The following is a 20876-nucleotide window of genomic DNA, read 5'->3' as shown; positions in this document are numbered from 1 at the left end:
AAAACTTATTGGGACTTAAGTTTCAGTTTCATAGTTGTGCAGCAGCTGTGGGTGTTTGGCTTTCTCTTTCTTTGAAAACACGTGGTCATTCGAGGCTCTTCTGTTTACTGTCTCTCCTCCCTCAATGAGCAGAATTTAATTTGGTTTTGACACTTTCGTATATATTTTAATTTAAACGTGCAACACACAACGTACGTAAAACGGCAATATGCAGATTAATGCGCGATCTTAAACTCGCACAGTAACTTATAAAAGAAAAATACATTATGTATGAAATGATTTTTGTTTGGACGTGTGCTCATTGACGGAACAGCCACTTTTCTTTCTTCTGATTGGATATCGTAAATAAAGAGGCGGGATCTTCCCTGAATTCTGGCCGGTGATTGGACAACAGTCCTCAGTGACAGCTAGCTGTACTGTCGCAGCAGACAGGCTGTGCAGTTGACAGAACTAAGACACATCGCCCAAATAGGACGAAACAAACACTTCAAATACAACTACGCCCTTTTTGAAGACCGTAAAGGTTTCATCACTTAAAGGTAAGCTCAGCTACTCACCTCTCCATTTAGTGTTGCTCGGGAATCTTCTTCCTTTTAAAACTAAGAAAAGAGAGCCTTGAACTAGAAAATTAACTGATAAATGGCGACCGGACGTTTATAAAGCTTTTATTTTCCTTTATTTTTTTGTTTTTACTAAATCGACTGGTATTGCAATCAGAAATATGCATTCTAACTGACTTATTAAGCCTTAATTATGGTACTGCGTTAAATCGACGCAGAGCTTACGCCGTAGTACGGCGTAGTGCTCGTACGGTGCGCGTCGCCGCGTATTTTACGGCGTAGTCTCTGCGTTGGTGTAATGTGGAACCATAAATCAGCCGTAACTTCCAGCAAGGATGTGAGAGCCGACTGTAAAAGTGAGAATAATAGTCTGTTTGTGACATTTGGTGGATTATACACCTGCCGAGTTGTCCCGGGACACACCTGCATCCCAGGTGAGGTGTCGTCTCTGTTTCTGCTGAAACCAGAGGGCGGCTGCAGCTGAAAACTCTTTTAAAAGGCTGATATTTTCATGTAGTCTGGTTGGCAAGAAACAGAAAAGGCTGGATATCCTGCACTTATGATCTCCCGATAAGATGATGGATATAATATACAATTAAGGGAAAAAGGGGTTAAAATACGCAATTCTTTATAGATATGTTGTAAAGCTATCGATACGAGTTTGATTTGACAAAAAATCCAACATGTAATTAATATAAGTGAAGCCGAAGTTGGTTTCAGGTTCATAGCTTCCAGAAACCTAAAGGGCCATTCCGCAAATTCATTCACTCATTTATTTATTTATTTTATTTCTTTATTAACTGTTGGAGCCAATATTGCTCAAACCTGTATAACAGTATAACCTATATCAATGAAAAACCTTTATTTTATGTATTTATTGCAACAAAGGGAGACAATTTTCTTGCATTTTTTGCAAACTCTCTTAGATAAACAAAACTTTTCAATTTCATAAATAGAATAAAAGTTTAAGAAATCACAAATCTGTGTTTCATTTAATCTTTGGTTAATAGTTGAACAGTCTACGGTGATCTAAACGACAACAAAAAAGCAGCGCAGTGACAATTGTTGCATTTAATTAATAAAATATAGGTTGAAACCTTTAGCCCTAAAGTACCGGTAAAATATTACGAAGGTTAAAAGTTAACAAAAGTTTGACATAATCGAGGTTTGATCCGGCTAAGTATTGTGGTTTTGACACTGGACCTGGTCTGAGGAGGCCTCAAACGTGATGAATGGATGGATGATGGAGACGCCACAGGCATACTTCATTGTCGTGTTCAGAAACACACACACACACACACACACACACACACACACACACACACACACACGCGCACACACACCACCTGAAACTGTTTAACATTTCAATAGAAATCGAGCAGAAATGGAAAATGAAACTGAATTTTAAATTGAAATTAAGGAATTCAAAATTCAAAGAGTCCAAAGAAGTTCAGAACATGGAAACATGTCAAATATTTAAAATAATAACACATTTGGCTTTTTAAAGTCACTCTGTGCAGAACTCGGGTACCATTATTTTGTGCTGTTCATTTTAGTAACCCGCCGCTGCAGGTTGGTCTGACACTAACGAATAAAAACAGGCTTTATGAGCACTTTTCAGGAGAAGTCATTAATGCAGACTGTGGTAGTAGTATCACCTCTGACCACATGTACAGGTCTGATGTTTTGGCTGTTACTAAGCGGATCGTTCCGCTACATTTTGTAAGACCACTTTGTCCCAGGTGGAGATGCACTTCGCTGTGTCCTACACATACACTTTCATCTGATTTACCAGAAGTAGTAATGCGACTGTGTGGATTTAAATGATCAAAACATTTGATGTGACGATAATTAATTTTCTCATGCAACTCAAAAAATATTTTTTATGTAAACACGGTCAAAAGTTTTAAACTGTGTGTGTAAATGTTCAAAAGATTCTAATTTAACCTGAATAAAATATTGTCCTCGGTGATAAGGTGAACAATTGTCCTAGTTTTTGATAAAATTTGATAAAATTTTGCTTTTGCAGCAGAACTGAGTCAAAGACGAGTCAGCAGTTCTGATTTCCGACAGTTGAGCCACAAAGAAGAAGTGTCACGAAGCAAAGATCTGCATCTTTTTCTCTCATCATTAATAGAAAGTTAGAGCTAAAAGGTCACATTCCTGATCAATACGTTTTTAAAACTATTCGTTGCATAGCAGTCCAGATAATATTAGATAGTATTCCTCAGAAATCTGAAAATATACACGGCTGGGAAAAAAGCAGGTAAAAATGTGACACATTTTTCAAAATAGTAAAGTCTTCGGTGGATTTTTGTTCAGTGCGTTAGATCTTATCTGAATTGTCTGCTGATAAACACGATAAAGCTGAATATCCACCCAAGTTCAGCAGTTTTGTGTCCCGCGTTATTACATGTTGCCTAATATCTGATGCAAAATACCATAAAACCAAAATGACCTCAGTTGCAGCTGAACTTAATGAGCTGAATCTTGACGTGACCCTGCAGAAACGTCTGCTTCCTGTCAGTTCTACAAGTCAGACATACCTGTGTTCAACACGGTCAGACTCCTCATGTAGCTGCTCTTGTTGACCAGAAGATGGCGCAGTGGTGCCAGCTGCAGATGCTGGACTGCAAGTATCTGGAGCAGGTGGACCAGCTGTACGACGACTCCTTCCCCATGGACATCCGGCAGTATCTGAGCAAGTGGATCGAGAGCATCGACTGGTGAGGTTTCAGCTGAAAATACGCACATGCACTTTCCCGTAAATACAGTTGTAACACCGAGTTAGACATCTTTGTTTTGATACTAACACACGTTAAACTGGTGATGTCATTTTCCAGCAGCACTCTCAAAAACAGTGAAGGTCATAAATGATTTTGTCAGATCGCTGGAGTATGGATCATCTCCCTCTTCCTGTGTCTCCCCAGTAGTTTTGTTTCTGGCAGCCGGTTTCAATTTTAGTTTTAGTCTAGTCTTTAGGTCAAGCTATCATTTTAGTTTTAGTCACGTTCATTCTCCTTTTAGTCGTGTGAAGTTTCAGTCGACTAAAAGTCTGAGCGTTTTAGTCTAGTTTTAGTCAGAATTGTCCAGGACCATTTTAGTCTAGTTTGAGTCAAAGATTGTATTTATCCAAACCCATTTTACAATTCAAACAAGGTTATCTATTATTATATTATTGTTACCTTATAGACTCAAGAATACATTCATTCCAGATACAGAAGACTCTAATTTGAGTTTACAACATATTTATTTTTCCGCATTTCTCCTCGTATTTTTCTTTTTCAACGACACATTGGGTTTTCTTTTCCACGTCTATGTAGAAAGTGTATCCAAAGATGGATCTTCCTCTTGTCCCCCCCAGAGCAGATCCCCGTGTTTCTCTATGTAACTTTGTTTTTAATGGACGTGAACCTAGAGCTCTGCGTTAACGGCATCAGCCTCTAACTCTGCAGCTGCATCTTCTGGATCTGATTCCCCGCTGCAGCGACTGGATTGAGGACTAACGTCACCCAGCAGAACTAAACCAGAGAAACTACTGAAAACATGGACATTAAACCAGAGAAACTACTGAAAACATGGACATTAAACCAGAGAAACTACTGAAAACATGGACATTAAACCAGAGAAACTACTGAAAACATGGATATTAAACCAGAGAAACTACTGAAAACATGGATATTAAACCAGAGAAACTACTGAAAACATGGACATTAAACCAGAGAAACTACTGAAAACATGGACATTAAACCAGAGAAACTACTGAAAACATGGACATTAAACCAGAGAAACTACTGAAAACATGGACATTAAACCAGAGAAACTACTGAAAACATGGACATTAAACCAGAGGAAACTAGTGAAAACATGGACATTAAACCAGAGAAACTACTGAAAACATGTTTTTATTTTGTAATCTACATTTTAGTCTCGTTTTTATTCGTCTACGATATTGCATTATATAATTAATTACCGTTATCGTCACATGACCAGCATTTTCGTTGCATCTCGTTTTCCTCCGCTGATAAAGGTTCGTTGATGACGATATTTAGTCTCAATTTTCTTTGACGAAAGCAACTTTACTCCTCAGGGACACGGTGGCGATGCAGGACTCGTTGGCCACGGTTCGTTTCCACGACCTCCTGGCCCAGCTGGACGACCAGCACAGCCGCTTCGCTCTGGAGAACAACTTCCTCCTGCAGCACAACATCCGCAAGATCAAAAGGAACCTCCAGGTCCGAGCCGGCGACCAGCCTCCAGTCAGGTCCAGTCAAAACCGCCATTTCCTCTTCTGAACTGTAATGGCTGTCTCTCCAGGACCGGTTCCAGGAGGACCCCGTCCACATGGCTATGATCATCTCCAGAAACCTGAAGGAGGAGCAGAAGATCCTGGCCACCGCCAAGAGCACTGAGGTAAAACCCGCTCCGTGCAGGACCACAGAGATGCGTTTGCGTCTGCGTTTAAGATCAGTAAATGTGAGTGTTTTCCTTTAGCGGGAGGGCGACGGGACGGTGTCGGCCATGGTGGTGGAGAAGCAGAAGCTGGACAACAAAGTCAAAGAGATGAAAGACAGAGTTCAGGTGACACAGCGACATGAGAGCAGCCGCAGCTCCGTGCTGTCGCTCCTCTGGGAAAACATCCCTCATGTCTGCGCTCGCCTTGCACTTCCAGGTGGTGGACCAGAACATCAAGAACGTGGAGGACCTGCAGGACGACTACAACTTCAAGATGAACACTCTGAAGAACAGAGGTCAGGCGCCGTTGTGATGTACAGCAGTCTGGGGGAGGGTTGTGGTTTCACGTTCCACTGGCGTCTGTCTTCGTCAGAGAACGAGATGAACGGCATGACGGCGAAGGAGCTGGAGAAAGAGAGGATGACCATCGAGAGGATGTGCTTCGAGCTGAAAGCCAAACGTCAGGTGAGCCTCTGTCCACCAACCACAACATTAGGATTTGGCTTTTAACACTTTATGAGCTACCATAGAAAAAGTCCGTCTAAGCATATTTTTACATTTCTGCATGCTATACTGCCATTTTATTGAGTATTTTTATTTGCTATACATCTAAACAACCCATATAAGCCAATCTTTAATAATCTGTATGTTACAAGTCCATACTAACTCAATAAATTGCTAAAAAGTGCAAATAACATAAATGCAAGATATGTATGTATTTCTCTTAATTGTAAAAGAATAAAAAACTTTAAGCACCAAACTCCGCCCCCTCCTGGACAAACTTTGCAATAGCAGCTTCTGGTTTTCACCTCATCACCGCTGAACCTCCGTCTGTAATTATCACGTCATGTAGAGATGTACTTTATTTGATCACATCCAGGTAATTAACAGGAATTAAACATTTTTGATATTTTAAAACACTAAAGTGCCCCGACGATTGATAACTACTTTTCACAATGCATTGTGGGATATATGACCTGGTCCGTGTGGTGTGTTCCAGGACGTGGTGGTCCAGCTGAACGAACTCCTCACCGTCACTCACGCATTGCTGTCAGACCTGATCTCCGAAGAGCTGCCGGAGTGGAAGCAGCGGCAGCAGATCGCCTGCATCGGCGGGCCGCCCAACGCCTGCGTGGACCAGCTGCAGAACTGGTGAGCCCCCGTCCCCCGTCCGGGACCAGAGCCAGCGCTCTGGCCCTCACCCCCTCCTCCTCCTCCAGACCCAGCGCTCCGGCCCTCACCCCCTCCTCCTCCTCCAGACCCAGCGCTCTGGCCCTCACCCCCTCCTCCTCCTCCAGACCCAGCGCTCCGGCCCTCACCCCCTCCTCCTCCTCCAGACCCAGCGCTCTGGCCCTCACCCCCTCCTCCTCCTCCAGACCCAGCGCTCTGGCCCTCACCCCCTCCTCCTCCTCCAGACCCAGCGCTCTGGCCCTCACCCCCTCCTCCTCCTCCAGACCCAGCGCTCCGGTCCTCACTCCCTCCTCCTCCTCCTGCAGGTTCACGGCGGTGGCGGAGAGTCTCCAGCAGGTCCGCCAGCACCTGAAGAAGCTGCAGGAGTTGGAGCAGAAGTTCACGTATGAAAGTGACCCCATCACCTCCAAGAAGGCTTACCTGGAGGCCCGAGCTCTGGAGCTGCTCAAGAACCTTCTCTCCAGGTGAGCAGCCTCCTGCACAAGTCATTGATCCCGCTGTGAGCAGTCAGTCACGTGTGTGTATGTGTGTGTGTGTGTGTGTGTGTGTGTGTGTGTGTGTGCGCAGCTCTTTGGTGGTAGAGAGGCAGCCCTGCATGCCCACCCACCCACAGAGGCCGCTGGTGTTGAAAACAGGCGTCCAGTTCACGGTGAAGCTCCGGTAAGACAAACGACCACACGGCAGAACCCAGACCTGAACTTAAGGCAACACGGAGGAACTTTTTCTGTTTTTTTTTGTTTCCTCCAAATCAGAACGAGCACAAATAAAACAACCTCTTCCACAGCTGCCGTGTTTGCTGATAACAAGTTACGACAGTTATCACTTTAAGGTACTTCAGTGTAACTAAGGACGTTCCTCAGGGAACCACCCTCAGACCACCTATGTTCATTTAACATATTAACCTTTACTGAGAAGCAACTAATGCTGAATTTCTGAGGAGAGAAAATCCACTCAAAACATTTGTGTGTGCGTAACTTGCTCGAAGTTACGGACAAAACCATAATTACGAATTCAAAAAGCCTCTTACACACACAAATCCTTAAATACGCCTGCACGTATCCCTTATACATGCACACAAGGGTATAGATACACACAAATGTTTTTTCTCGCCTCCAAGAAACCTCACAGATTCGTCTGTACATGGTGCATTTAAGTACTAGTGGAAAGCTGGTTAATCTGAACTTCCCTCTGAGTCTAGCATTATTTTCCTCGATACCCTTAATACTCGATAGACACCTACCCTAAGAAAGTAAACTTACTTCAGACCACTATGATGCCCCGCCATCACCGTCCTCTTGCCTCCCGATTTGACAGTTTTTCCACCACCTAGTGGTCGTTGCTTTAAAACATTTAATTACATTTGTGAGGCTCATAAATGCAGATATGTCCATATAAGGAATTATAGACTTTACAAAATAAATGTGTTATAACCACACAATTTTTCACAATTCATTACAAGTTTAGAGGAAACTAAGTATCAAGGGAAATAACGTTCGACTCAGGTGAAAACTCAGATGACCCAGCTTTCAACCAGTACTTAAACACACCATGTACGGATGAATCTGAGGTTTCTTGGAGGCGTGAAAAGAGTCTCAAAACCATTTGTGTGTACCTACAGTTTTGTGTGTGTATCAGGGGATTCGTGTGTATTTAACGTATTTAACAGGAGGCTTTTTGAATTCGTAATTATGGTTTTGTCCGTAACTTCGAGCAAGTTATGCACGCACAAATGTTTTGAGTCGATTTCTCTCCATAAATTTCAGTTTTATGCCCATGACGTTGTACTGTCAGGCCTCATATCAGATATAAGAAGCTTTTATGATTGTTCTACTCACCTTATGTGCGTCTTAAAAGGCTCCCATAGACTTAGACACCAGCATATGTTCATCTACCGAGTTATTCTCTGTGTTCTCCGGTTCCCAGACTCCCAGGACCTGATTCTTTTGACTTACTCCAAACTACTGTTTGTATTTGCTTTGGTTGCTTCATAAACTTGAAGTTGTGGATTCAGTTTATAGTTTCTAAAGTGACGATTCGTAAACTAACTTCAGACAAACATCTTCTATTCTTGGTGTTTCCTGTCTTAATGTCAAGAATACACTGATGTGCATATGAGCTTCCTGTCTCCTTCTCTGTCAGGTTTCTGGTGAAGCTGCAGGAGTTCAACTACCAACTCAAAGTCAAGGCCTTGTTCGATAAGTAAGCTCACCTCACGCTCTCAGGTGCTTTAAAACTTTAAAAACGTGTGTTTCTGAGCTGCTAACATGTACGTTTCTGTTCCTCAGGGATGTCACGGAGAAGAAAGGGTGCGTCTCAAACATTTTAGTTTTACATTTATCAAAGTAGAATTGAGAAGAAGAAAAAGTCCAACTGTGTCTGTGTCCAAAATCAGGTTTCGGAAGTTCAACATTTTGGGAACAAACACCAAAGTCATGAACATGGAGGAGTCTAACGGCAGCCTGGCGGCGGAGTTCAGACATCTGGTGAGGGCCGTGTTTCTGTTTGTCACTCCGACTTCTCCTGAAGTCAGGAGGTGGAAACGCTTCACCAAAACAGGTGAAGCGGATTTTCCAGAGAAAAAAACAAAGGTCCACAAATCAGAATCAGAATCAGAATACTTTATTGTCAGTGTACCTGGGTACAGTGAGATTTGAAGCAGCATCACCTCTCCAGTGCAAGACAAATAACAGTAGTGCAAACAATAAGAAATATAAATAATATAAAAAAGGTTAAGGTGCATTTGAATAGTTTTTTTTACAGATGACAGTATATACACATGTAGGATTATTGCACAGAGTCCGGGAGAAGTATTGCACAGTTAAAAAGAAAAACAGTAACGAAGATAATTCACGTGTTGTTCAGGGTGATTATGGCTTTGGGGAGAAAAAATGGAAGAAGATGTAAAAAACAATGACTTAACAAACCAGTCATACTGATTTCTGTCCTGGAAAACAAATGAAAAAGTCTTGAATCTGGTGTTTTTGTTCATGCAGCAACTGAAAGAGCAGAAAGTCGCCGGCAACAGAAACAACGAGGTGAGAACATCTAACACTTTTGCTTTAAGTAATGGCTGTTTTTACATCCATACCAGCCCTGTTTAACCCCATCTCACCCTTCCTCTCTTTTGGCCCTGTCCCAATACTATCACTACCCCTCGTTTTCATCCCTACCCCTAAATTTTGCACGTTCCTGTGAGGGTAGTGGTGTCCCAATTCCTCTTTTCACCTAGGGGGAGTGGAGAAAACGAGGGTAGAGGCTATGAATCTGTCCCTACGGATCGAGGGATTTCCCATCCTCACTAGTTTGATCTAGGGACAGAAAAATTTCCCAGAATGCTTTTCGTCGTCATTTGCAGACTGAATCCAAAAAAAAAAACATGGCGGACATTTCTTATTTTTTAGTGAATAAAATCAATATTTTGAGTTAGTTTGCGTTTTGATTACATTTCTAGCGAAAAATATTTTACTTTCATAATATTCCAGGCATCAGAATCTTCCGCGTATCCGCGGAATTCCACGGATTTTGGTCTCAGCAAAAAATTTCCACGGTTTCCGCGGAACGGGGGAAAAAAAATAAAAAATTCCCCAAACAACGGACTCGCATTTCCACGTACGGTGCGGGTCCCCGTGTACCCTACGCCGTAGGCTCTGCGTTGGTGTAACGCGGAACCATAAATCAGCCTTCAGTCGCGCTGTGAGCCTGAACCTGCAGCCCGTCAGCTCATCAGGAGGAGAGGTTATTTTTTTAAATTTTTTTTTATTTACTATTAATGACCACACAGCCAGGGGCTGCCAGTTGTTCATTGCTGGTTCGTTTTGTTAACTCTGAGCTTGGTTGGTTTGTTAGTTTGCTGGTGGTTTTGTTCTGAACACTTTTCTCTGTTTCTCATTTTGCTGGGACGCCGGGTCCCTCCGAGACACAACTTTTGCGGTATGCGTTCATTGTTATGTCTAAAAATGATGCGCAGTGCCGACCCAATCAGAAACGGTACAGATATTTGGGGATATTTTTATATATATAATATTATAAAAAAAATAAAGGATCCCCATAACCTTTGATCGGGTGGGCAGGACGCACGTTTGGGTGGGAACAGCCCACCCCTGCCCCAAAACCAGCCTCGACTTCCAGTAACAGAGGTCCGACGGGAGGATTAGAGTGAGATGGGGCAGTCTCAAACGATTTAAAATATTGCACAGTGTATGCCCAGCTTTACAGGTATGGAACAGCATGGGAGCTGGCTCCATATTGTTATTGTTTTTGATGTCGCAATTACATGACTTCACACAATACACGCGCTGGGTGACGCCTCCGCACCGACGTCGTTGCTACGGCAACCCGTCAGATCAGTCAATGATGTGGCCCAGTCTGAACAGAGCCAGATCCGATTTGGACACTTGCTAAAAACAGTGTGGACAGTCAGCCCTGAAAATCGGATATGAGAAGGAATCAGATATGAATCAGATTTGCCCGCAGTCTGAACGCGGCCTCAGTGTTCCCTGACACTTGACATGACTGTCAGGGAATCTTGTCATGGATGAGGTGCCATTGTTGTTCAACCGTTTACATTTTTTATTCGATAAAAAGCAAACTCAACCAGCTCGAGTATGGGAGACAGACTTGGTCATTCAAGATCTTTGCCTCAACTTTATTTGTGCTGTCATCCATTTTGCAATCGAAATGGAACACTGGTTGCTATTCTGCATAGCATTCTGCTATTTTGTATCAATAGTCATATTACTCTGTTCAACGCACCTTCTAGATAGATAGATAGATAGATAGATTTATTTATAGTACCCTTGGGTAAATTTGGTTCACAGTGAGTGCCTCCTCATACAATACAATCTAAAACCATACACTCAACAACACAGGATAATATAAAGTAACAACAGTGCTTTGGCTAAAAGAACAAAGAACAAGAAGGACGGCCCCAAGATAATAATCAAGATAAGTTAAAACATCAGTAGATAAAAACACTAAAATATTCAAACCAAGCAAAAGGATAAAAAATGTGCCTTTTCATAAAAACAAGAGACCAGGGTCTGGTGGTCTCAAAGGAGCTTTGAGACCACCAGAATGCAGCATTTTGAGTCTATTTTTCAAAATTTTCCGGGGGAGCATGCCCACGGACCCCCCTAGAGGGTTCGGGCGCGTTGCGCCCTCACTCGTCTGCGTCGAGAATTTTCCTCTTTTTTTAGGAAGAGCTGTTCTGATGCCTGATATTCCCTCAGTGAATAATCACTAGTTTGCCCGTTGTTCACGAAGATCGGAGGAGGAGTAGGAGTGGTGGGAGTATTGAAACAGGGCCCTGGGAAGATTTCAAGTGCCCTAAAATCTGTCCTTTCTTTTTTAGGGGTAGTGATTGAAAGTAGGGCTAGTGAAAGAAAGTAGGGGGAGTATTGGGATTGGGCCTTTATATGCAGTATTTCTAACTGAACGTTAACTTTGGCGCCATCTAGTGGTGAAATGTAGAAAAGATAAACTTAAATCAGCAGTTTCATTAACTCTCTGCTCATATCTCTGTATTAATCTCTCAAAGGGAAATTATATCCCTGCACTTGAGGTTATTTCACTTCCCTGCAGCCTCTTTCTGCCTAATTCCCCTGAATCCTACATCAACAGCAACAGGCAGATAACCAGATCATTCAAGCCCTTTTTTTCACCACATGAATAACTAACAAAATACATGTGCAGGAAGCCAGAATAACAGGAAAAAGCTGAGCTTTAATCCTTTTGAAGACCATTTCCTCCTAAAACAGTTTTGTAGTTTAGTACCTGAAAGACACAGTAAATGCACCAAAAACCCAAAATCTACAAAGGTACATAATTATATGCACGTGTGTGATGAGTCCTAAGAAGTCTTAATGACCCTTCAGTTCTCAGACAGTATTTACGGTCTGGTTCTGTTTTCCAGATGAGTTCAGGTAGATAATGGCGGAGCACCACTGGTTCCCTGTAGACGGCTGCGTGTTGTGCTGCAGTTTTCCGTCAGCCGTGTGTTTTGCATCTTTGTGTTCAGGGTCCTCTGATCGTCACCGAGGAGCTTCACTCGCTCAGCTTCGAGTCGGAGCTGCAGCTCAACCAGTCCGAGCTCGACATCAAACTGGAGGTGAGACGCGAGGCGACCCGGCCTGCACCCAAGAGAGGACGCTCTCACACGCCAGAGTAACTTGTGCTTCCTCCTGCAGGCCATGTCGCTGCCGGTGGTGGTCATCTCCAACGTCTGCCAGCTGCCCAGCGGCTGGGCCTCCATCCTCTGGTACAACATGCTCACCACGGAGCCCAAAGTGAGGACCCCAAACCTTCTCCTCTGGTCCGTTTCCCCGATGTTCTGCTGCTAACGGGCCTCTCTGTTCTGCAGAACCTCAAGTTCTTCCTCTCCCCTCCTCCGGCGAAGTGGTCGCAGCTGTCCGAGGTTCTCAGCTGGCAGTTTTCCTCCATCACCAAGCGAGGCCTGAACACGGAGCAGCTCAACATGCTAGCGGACAAACTGCTCGGTCAGAACCGCTCCAACTAACACCGTGTCCTAACTGCATGCGATGCGAGCGAGCGTCAGCGACAAAATCAATTCCATTGCTTTATTTTCTATTGGACTGTTCTAACTGGCCGCCGTTCTGAGCTGAACATTTGTCGGACTTCCTGCTTCTATTTTCTTCCTGTCGCTCGCGTTGAAAGCCACTTGAAAGCGCTGTAGGAAACAGTCATGATGAGGAACGGCTGATCCAGTTAGTTGAAATGAGAAGTTATCTCTATGATTCCTCCTCATTTCACTACAAAAACCTCAAAGTGGCAGCTGCTGGAGGGAGATGGACAGAGAGCTGGAAGTTTCACAACTTATTATCTAAAGCTTGAGTCTTTTTCATTTACCTTAATGTGATAGTCAGTCTTTGCTTAGCGAGAGACTGACCAATGGGAGTATCGCTCGCTTCGTCACATCCGTTGACCTCGCTGAGCTGCTGATTCCAGCCAATCAGTGCGTCGCAAGCTGCTGCCTCTTTAGGAGCGCACGGGCGGGTCCTGCGGTGAGTAAAAAGCGAGTTTCAGCTGTCAATCAAAATAACGTGGGGGCCCATAACGTGTTCAGTGTTTCAGGACAGAGAGCGTCCGGTGTCACGCAAGTGCCACGCGATAGTCGGACGCTCGTGTGCAGTTAGGACACAGTGACACGGACCCGTCAGTGACGGCTTCTCTAGACCTGATGCTCTAAACACGTCCAGACCGCCCCAGCTCCGGTCCAGAGGAACCAGAACCCTGGTTTGTTTGGACCGTGTGATGCTCATTGATCTGACTGCTGGAGAAGCTTAAACTGAGGGTTCTGCTTGATTTCAGAATGGCTGGTTTTGGGGTTTTGCTTATTCTGTAGCGTGTTTCTGTGTTTCTGTGTGTGTGTAGGAATGAAAGCCCAGAGGAACCCAGAGGGCCTGATCCCCTGGACCAAGTTCTGCAAGGTGAGCCTCAGCTTTAAAACTTAAACTTAACAGGACGGTTGGGAGGTTGAACCGGACTAAAGTCTTGTTTGTCCAGCAGCAGAGCTCCAACGAGAAGACCTTCCCCTTCTGGCTCTGGATGGAAGGAATCCTGGACCTGATCAAGAGACACCTGCTGTCCCTGTGGAATGACGGGTGAGTGCCCGCGCCGCGCCGCTGTAGCGTTTCCACTACAGCTGGCTATCGGTTCAGATTTACAAAATCAATTCAATTCCATTTTCGATTGGGGTAAGGATTTTTCAGAGACCAGTTTTACTTGAAAACGGAAGAGATTTTCAGAGAGCTGATGCTGTAAATTGTAGAAACTAACTCTAACTTGGTACTTTATCAAAAATATTAATGTTTACATTAACAATTGAGCCCAAAGCAGTTAGGGTTGTCCAGTTTATTGCTGGCTTCGTGTTTTTTGCGTCCAAAATGCATCCAAACAATCAGCCTTCAGTGATCATGCCCGCGGCTCCTTAAAACGTCTTAAAGTCCATTTTCCTAAAATAAGGCCTTTAAATGTCTTAATTTGTCTTAAATCTCAATTCAAGGGTCTTAATATTTGAATCTTAATTTTAGAGGGAATTTATCCGGTCATCATTAAAACGTTTTCTTACACTTTGAAAAGGAAAAGTGTATTTAATCGTTTTGAGGAGAAATAAACTTGTTTACAGCTGTTAGACACGCGCCTCAGTCAGTGTTGCCAGGTTGAGCGGAGTTCCTCCCAATTGGGCTGAAAATAGGACTGGGCGGGTTGATAAAACTTGGGCTGCTTTTCCTGTTTTTTACAAAATATTTAGGAGAAATTATTAACAAAAAAATTTCCATTATGGCAGACAAAAGTAGAAACTTACACAATAAACTCACTGATATTTGATTTGCTTAAATCTGCTCAATTTGATTGTAGTCTTTTTTTTTTTTTTAGCCTGAACTTCTTTTCGATATTTAGTGGTGTTGTAAAAGCTTCATTTGCTTATGACTTGATATTTATTCCGCATTTAATAATTTAGGCTTTTAACACAGGATGTATGATTTGGGCTGGTTTTTCATTGTTTCAGCGGGTTTTACATCACGTTTGGGCTGGAACCTGTCTTCGACCTCATTAAAATTAAATTTAACTTGGTCAAACCTGTGGACACTATTGATGTGGAAACATCGCTGGTCACCTGGCTTTAAACTGCAGGCTGCATTAGACGTGAAATGATCGACTTGGAGATTTTATGAATCGATGTCGGATCATTCAAAGGAAAATTGATTCATGGATTGTTTTAAAACCAGCCCTGGTTTCCAGATCTGAACTGAACGCTTGTTCTTGTGACCCTGCGAGCAGCTCCATCATGGGCTTCACCAGCAAGGAGCGGGAGAAGGGAATGCTCAGCGACAAATGTCCGGGAACCTTCCTGCTCAGGTTCAGCGAGAGCAGCCGGGAGGGCGCCATCACCTTCACCTGGATCGAACACAACGTGCACGGTAAAACCTCCTCCTCCAGCTTTCCTTAGGAATAACGTTTATCTGAGGGTTGGACCTGACGGCTCTCTGTTGCTCATCCCTCCACCAGACAAGCCGGTCTTCCACTCGGTGGAGCCGTACACCAAGAAGGAACTGACCGCCGTGTCCCTGCCCGACATCATCCGCACCTACAAGGTGATGGCGGCTGAAAACATCCCGGAGAACCCGCTGCGCTTCCTTTACCCCAACATCCCCAAGGACAAAGCGTTCGGGAAGTACTACCCTAAACCTCCGGAGAGTAAGTCCCGCGGCCGCCGACGCGTCTGCTGCAGCCGGTGAACGTGTCTGAGCAGAGAAACCTCAACGTGTCCATCCACTTACAGCTCCGGAGCCCATGGATGTTGACAAGATGGAGAAGAGCGGCTACATGAAGACGGAGCTCATATCTGTGTCAGAAGTGTAGGTGCCAATCACAGAAACGTGATCCTGTTAAAGACACCCTATGTAGTAATAACAGCTCTGACCTCATGGGGGCAGCAGGTTCATCTGTCAGCCCTCTGGCGTGAGACCAGAGGCTACAATCAGTTTTCCTCAAACCATAATTGCAGTTACTCTACTGACCAGCAGGTCTGGATCCAGATCTTTACCCCCTGTGGTCAGAGCTGGTACTGCAGATAGTGGCGTTTATATCAGGTGTTTTTCTCGAGCGGCAGACTGACTAATGCTCCTCTGGTCCAGACATCCGTCCAGACTGCACGACAACATGATGCCCATGTCTCCTGACGACTACAAGGCCCTGGAGCAGTACGTGGGCCCCCGAGACATCGATGCCGTGGTGAGTCTTCTTCTTGTCGCTAACTTGAACTTTGCAAGTTACTGATCGTTCCCCCAACAGCTTCCTGCATATATTTCACAATAAAAGCATTTTTTGGAAAATTGAAAAGGCATATTCCCCCTGAAACTGGGGGGCTCTTTATTTGAAAAGGATGCAGACGTGTTACATCAACAGTGTGGTGCAGTAACTTCAACAAGGCAAACGAGGGCAAGATTTCTTATTAAAATAGAGTAAAATTTTGTAAAAGAGTAAATGAAGGTCATGTGACCCTCTATAGTTTAGCTAGATAAAGGTCTCGGTCACATTTGAATAAAATAATAATCTATTTCTATAAAGTTTCAGAGGATCTTTGTAAAAAATATATATTTTATTATCACGGGGCCCTTGCAATTACACCAGGAACCACTAGGGGTCCGCGGACCCCCGGTTGAGAATCACTGCTCTAGAAGAGTTTCAGCATGGAGAGGGAGGGTTGTGGTCGTCGAGGTGGCCGAGAGTCGGCGCCATGAATGATCACAGAAAAGTGGTGACTAAAGGACAGCTGATCACCAGTGAGTCCAAGTGTGAGACATGAAGACGAGTCCGGGAGTGAAGCTGAAGGTGGAGAGGTGGGTGCTGATCCTTAACCGAGATTGTAGTCATGTGCAGTCATGTGGCAGGAGTGACGGGTACAGTTGGAGAGAAACCATGCGAACCCAGAGTGGTGCCGTATATTAAAAAGAGAAGTCCCAGCACGGAGCCCTGCGGCACCCCTGTGGAGAAGCGACGGGGGGAAGATGTTTGTTCAGGCTACAACACCGAAATGGAAGCAGCCGCTTTCCACCAGTGGTGCGACGAAATGGGGGATGTTGAGAAAACAAAGTAGCCCCAGTAAAGAGCTCTGAGGGACGCCGTCATTAACTAAAAGATCGCTAATAAAAACAAAACAATTTACCGTCTTGATGCAAACTGATACTATTATGTAGAAATACGATAATGTGAAGTAGATTTTCTGAAGTGAGATGTAAAGAAACTAGAAGTTTGAAAGGGTTTTGATCCTGTGATGTCTCTCTGGTTCCAGACCAGTAATCTGATGGACTTCGGAGAGTTTGACCATCAGGTACCTTCACTGTTTCACTCCTAAGCACTTCCTGTAGTCGCTGCATGATCTCCCAGCATGCTTCAGCTGTCTAACAAAGACCTTAATAAAAGAAGGCTGTTGTGCTTCCGTTCTGTAAATGATTAACATGTTAAACCAACGCCGCCGCCGTCCCTCGCCATCTGGTCCTCCGGTCTCGTTCAGACGGGGACGGAGCTGCTCCGGCTGCTTGAAAGGTTTCTGGACCGGTTCTGATTCTGGCTTTACTGGTTTTGGTTTGGAGCTTGGATTTGACCTTGAAGGACAGCAAGCAGGAGGCTTTGATTGCGTGACCTGAAACAGAGATCAGGGTCTGAGGTTTGTTCCTGTCACTTAAACGACTTAAATGAACGTTGATTCTGTTTTCATGGAAATCTGCAACATTCCTGGTTCAGTCGGTCTGGTTCTAGTTCAGACTCATCAAATCACACAAAGAGGCGTCTAAATTCACGTTTCCTCAGAGTAGATGTTTCCCTGGAATCCTGCAACTCTAAACCCAGGGTCATGTGACCCAGACGTGTGTTGCCAACGTAGCCGGATGGGATGTATGGGCACCTGAGATGGAAACCGAGTTTCAGCCACGAGTTTTATTGCAATTAACGGACTCAGAATGTCTCCAAACGATAAAGATTAACAGATTTTTGCAGAACTGGGATTCACACGCCTTCTTTGGTCAACAAGATGAGAAGAGGAGATGAGGACAGAGGAGAGGAAAGGAGGACTCAGGAGAGGAGACGAGGGCTCAGGAGAGGAGATTAAACCAGGAAAGAGAGGAGGGAACAGGAGAGGAGAGGAGGAAAAGAGACAAGAGTGTTAGAAAGGAGATGAGGATGGAGGAGAGGAGCTGAGGAAGGCAATGGATGATCAGGAAGTGGAGGTGAGGAAGAGGAAGGGGAAGGTAAACTCATCTCAGATGAACCAACTCACAGTTGTAGATGGTTTGGATTTTTACTTCTTCAGAAAAGTCCAAAACATTTTGAGAACCAGCCTGAAGTCTGTTTCTGTCTGTCCATGTTGACCCGCGACGGAGGGACGGACTGGCTGACGGACTGACGGGTTTTTAAGTCCCACTTGTGACGTTTCCTCAGCGACGTGCTGCATCTTACAGAAACCAGATTAAGATTTCCTTTTCTCTGCAGATGAGCGGAGAGTTTCCAGATGAGGACTGACGGCCCTGCCCCCTCTCCAGATGCCCCGCCCCCTCTGGACCCTGGATCCAGACCTGCAGGTCCTCTACTCTGCAGGTCCCGGACCCTTGGTCCCTCCTGGTCCTCAGGTGTACAGTTTCCGAGGAGACCCCCGTCCAGGACTCTGGTCCTGCAGACTTTGATGTTTCCTCTTTGCACATGATTTCTTTGGTTAAATGTGAAATCTAAACTCTGTAAACGTGTAAAATCAGCTCCGGCACCAAACTGTTTGCGTCTGGTGAAGGTGTTTTGAGCAGCAACAAGTGTATGTAAGAATGATTGAAATGTTTCTGAGGGAGTAAAATATGTTTTTTTGAAACCTTTGGTGGCGCCGTGACTGGGTCCCGGACCCGGGAGGTTTCAGCAGAACCTCGAGGTCCAGGGGCCTTAAGAGTGCCAGGATTTCAACGTGAAACCGTGTGTAGAATTTACATGAACGCAAAGATTCAGATGAACAGAACTGTGCGTTCGTCCAAATCCACGCAGGTTTCTCGTCCAAATCCACGCAGGTTTCTCTGTACAAACCAATCAGCGTGGATTTGAGCGCACATGCAGGAGCACAACACTCCGCCCTGTCTCGTCCCTCAAATATATGTATGAATATGATAATGAAGATAATTATCCATTAAAAACCGCTCATCCTAACAAGAAATGTGCAAAAACAGGTAAAACAAATTTAAAAAAAACATCGGCTGTGAGCTGGAATAAATAATTTACTTGGGGGCATTTCTTCCGATTTCAGCTGCATTGCATTATGGGTAATGCAGTTCTTTGCTTTGCGTTCCGTGAAGAGTTGTTTTAGTATGATCGTACGGGTTTGTGAATGTTTATGGGCAGCGTCAGTTTACACTCTACTTTTCTTGTTTGTATTTCAAGAACCGACACCAGAACTTAAGTTTGTGGATGAAAAACGGCTTCTCGTTCCGCTTTATTGCGTATTATATACTGACGGATTAAGACCAATGTACACTTTATTGAGTTTTACACATTGTGGATGTCTGCGATCACCTCTCTCATAAGTATAACGTGTACGTGTACCAACGTATAATGTGAATAATATACATTTATATTTAAAACATGAAGCATCACGATCTGATTCCTCTGCTGCAGAAATAAAGACAACTTGTGCCGACGGGATTATCGAGGTGCAAACGTGAGAAATAAAGAGCAAAATTTATCTAACTCGGAGTGTTGCATCCGCAGAAGGAGAGACCGGTCTTAGTCCTGGTGTTGTGCCAAAAAGTGATTGCCTGCCAGAATCCTATTTCTTCTGATTTCTGGCCGCGGGAGCGCGCACAGCAGCCCGTTGAGCGACAGCGCTAAAACGTCAGATTTTCAGATTATGAAGCTCAAGAATGAGATCAAGTCATATTTAGGCAGAAACAACCTTTCATTAACTGTATTTGGCCTTCAATCATTTTTTGGCAGGTAAAAAGACCAATTTTCAGGGGAGAAATCAGATTCTGGGAGGCAATCACTTTTTGGCACGACACCAGTCCATCACCGGAGAAACACTTTCTGGACCTGCAGAACTGCTGACTCCATATCAGACTCTGAAAGTTGCCTAAACATTCAATGAAAACTTTATTCATCATTGCTGAATTACATCAGTTCCTACCAACCAACCTTTCCGTGACATCTTAGTTTTATTTTAAAAGACATCTTTACAGAACCGGTTTTTCGCTGCAAAATGTATTTTAATGTTTTTTCTGTCCAGACACAGTTATGGGATGTTTTAGGATCTGGCTTTTATCTCCAGTAGTCGTCCCATACGGTCATCAAGGTGACAGAGATGTCCGACCTGTCAGCATCTCCAGCTGAAAGCATCATGTTGGTCTGAACCTGCGAGTGAGTGAAATGACCGTGGAAATGTGCGGTGCCCGACACCAACTTCATGGCTGGCGTACGCACGTTTCCACAGCTATTGGTCGGTTGGCGACACTTAGAGGTGATGCTGGGAAACTGTTAATAATGTGAAAACAATTAGCCCTCAGAGTGATGTGCACATCAGAGACACACTGATGAACAATTAACACATTCACCTGTATGCAATTACACGAGTGGATATAAAAGCATGCGCAAGGTGGTGCAGAAAATACCGTTAACAATTGTTGTGATCGAACTGATCACCCCGGGTTTGTTGATTGAGCTGGAAAAGTTAAATAAAGACACAAGACTGGGTTATAATTAAAGAGGTTCCTCTGCAGAGGGAGATCCAGCTGCAACAGGCTCCGCAGCCGCCCTGCTAGATCTGCCGCTCTGTGTCTCAGACCAAGTTTTATTACTTTGAGAAAGGGGGGGGGGGGGTGGCCCAAATTTTATTGCTGGGTGGCCCCCCTTATCTGTGCCCGGTACATCATTCCTCCTTTCAGAGACAAGTCACACTCACATCAGTTTCAACACACAGACACATTTAGCCAATCAGTACATGCAGTTTACATATTCAGTGTGGTTTTGAATTATTTTATCCAACAATTCCCCTTTTGATCTCTCCTCAGAGATCACCCTGTGTATCTTCTTTCTTTCTTTCTTTCTTTCTTTCTTTCTTTCTTTCTTTCTTTCTTTCTTTCTTTCTTTCTTTCTTTCTTTCTTTCTTTCTTTCTTTCTTTCTTT

At 44.2% G+C, this 20876-nt stretch overlaps 1 protein-coding gene across 5 annotated transcripts; it reads left to right on the top strand.

The window, feature by feature from the left end:
• Nucleotides 1-421: 421 nt before the first annotated feature.
• stat1a (signal transducer and activator of transcription 1a) lies at nt 422-19425 on the top strand. 5 transcript variants are annotated; one of them, XM_061716094.1, is made up of 25 exons: nt 422-539; nt 3159-3286; nt 4651-4795; nt 4878-4973; nt 5055-5141; nt 5233-5311; nt 5389-5480; nt 6016-6167; nt 6512-6670; nt 6774-6866; nt 8346-8405; nt 8492-8512; nt 8599-8689; nt 9200-9241; nt 12223-12312; nt 12392-12490; nt 12565-12700; nt 13596-13651; nt 13731-13825; nt 15006-15145; nt 15234-15422; nt 15508-15583; nt 15863-15959; nt 17020-17058; nt 18216-19425. In XM_061716094.1, exons 2-25 carry the CDS (start codon nt 3159-3161, stop codon nt 18243-18245), a joined length of 2292 nt encoding a protein of 763 aa, XP_061572078.1. In that variant the 5' UTR covers nt 422-539; the 3' UTR covers nt 18246-19425. The 5 variants fall into 5 exon arrangements, with proteins under 5 accessions (XP_061572078.1, XP_061572076.1, XP_061572077.1 ...); XM_061716092.1 differs by having other exon boundaries at nt 13728-13825; XM_061716093.1 differs by having other exon boundaries at nt 3156-3286; nt 13728-13825.
• Nucleotides 19426-20876: the final 1451 nt, after the last annotated feature.

This window comes from Cololabis saira, chromosome 24 (genome assembly GCF_033807715.1).
Source record: "Cololabis saira isolate AMF1-May2022 chromosome 24, fColSai1.1, whole genome shotgun sequence".
Classification (NCBI taxonomy): Eukaryota; Metazoa; Chordata; class Actinopteri; order Beloniformes; family Belonidae; genus Cololabis; species Cololabis saira.
Note: the sequence above shows the minus strand (reverse complement) of the source record. Positions and strands in the feature narration are given on the sequence as shown.

What these genes read in the sequence shown, in the direction of transcription:
- stat1a (XM_061716092.1), top strand. Translation starts at nt 3,159, where the DNA reads ATGGCGCAGTGGTGCCAGCTGCAGATGCTGGACTGCAAGTATCTGGAG. An exon ending in CCACCGCCAAGAGCACTGAG is followed by an intron (nt 4,974 to 5,054) that starts GTAAAACCCGCT and finishes GTTTTCCTTTAG; the next exon opens with CGGGAGGGCGACGGGACGGT. An exon ending in GATCGAACACAACGTGCACG is followed by an intron (nt 15,146 to 15,233) that starts GTAAAACCTCCT and finishes TCCCTCCACCAG; the next exon opens with ACAAGCCGGTCTTCCACTCG.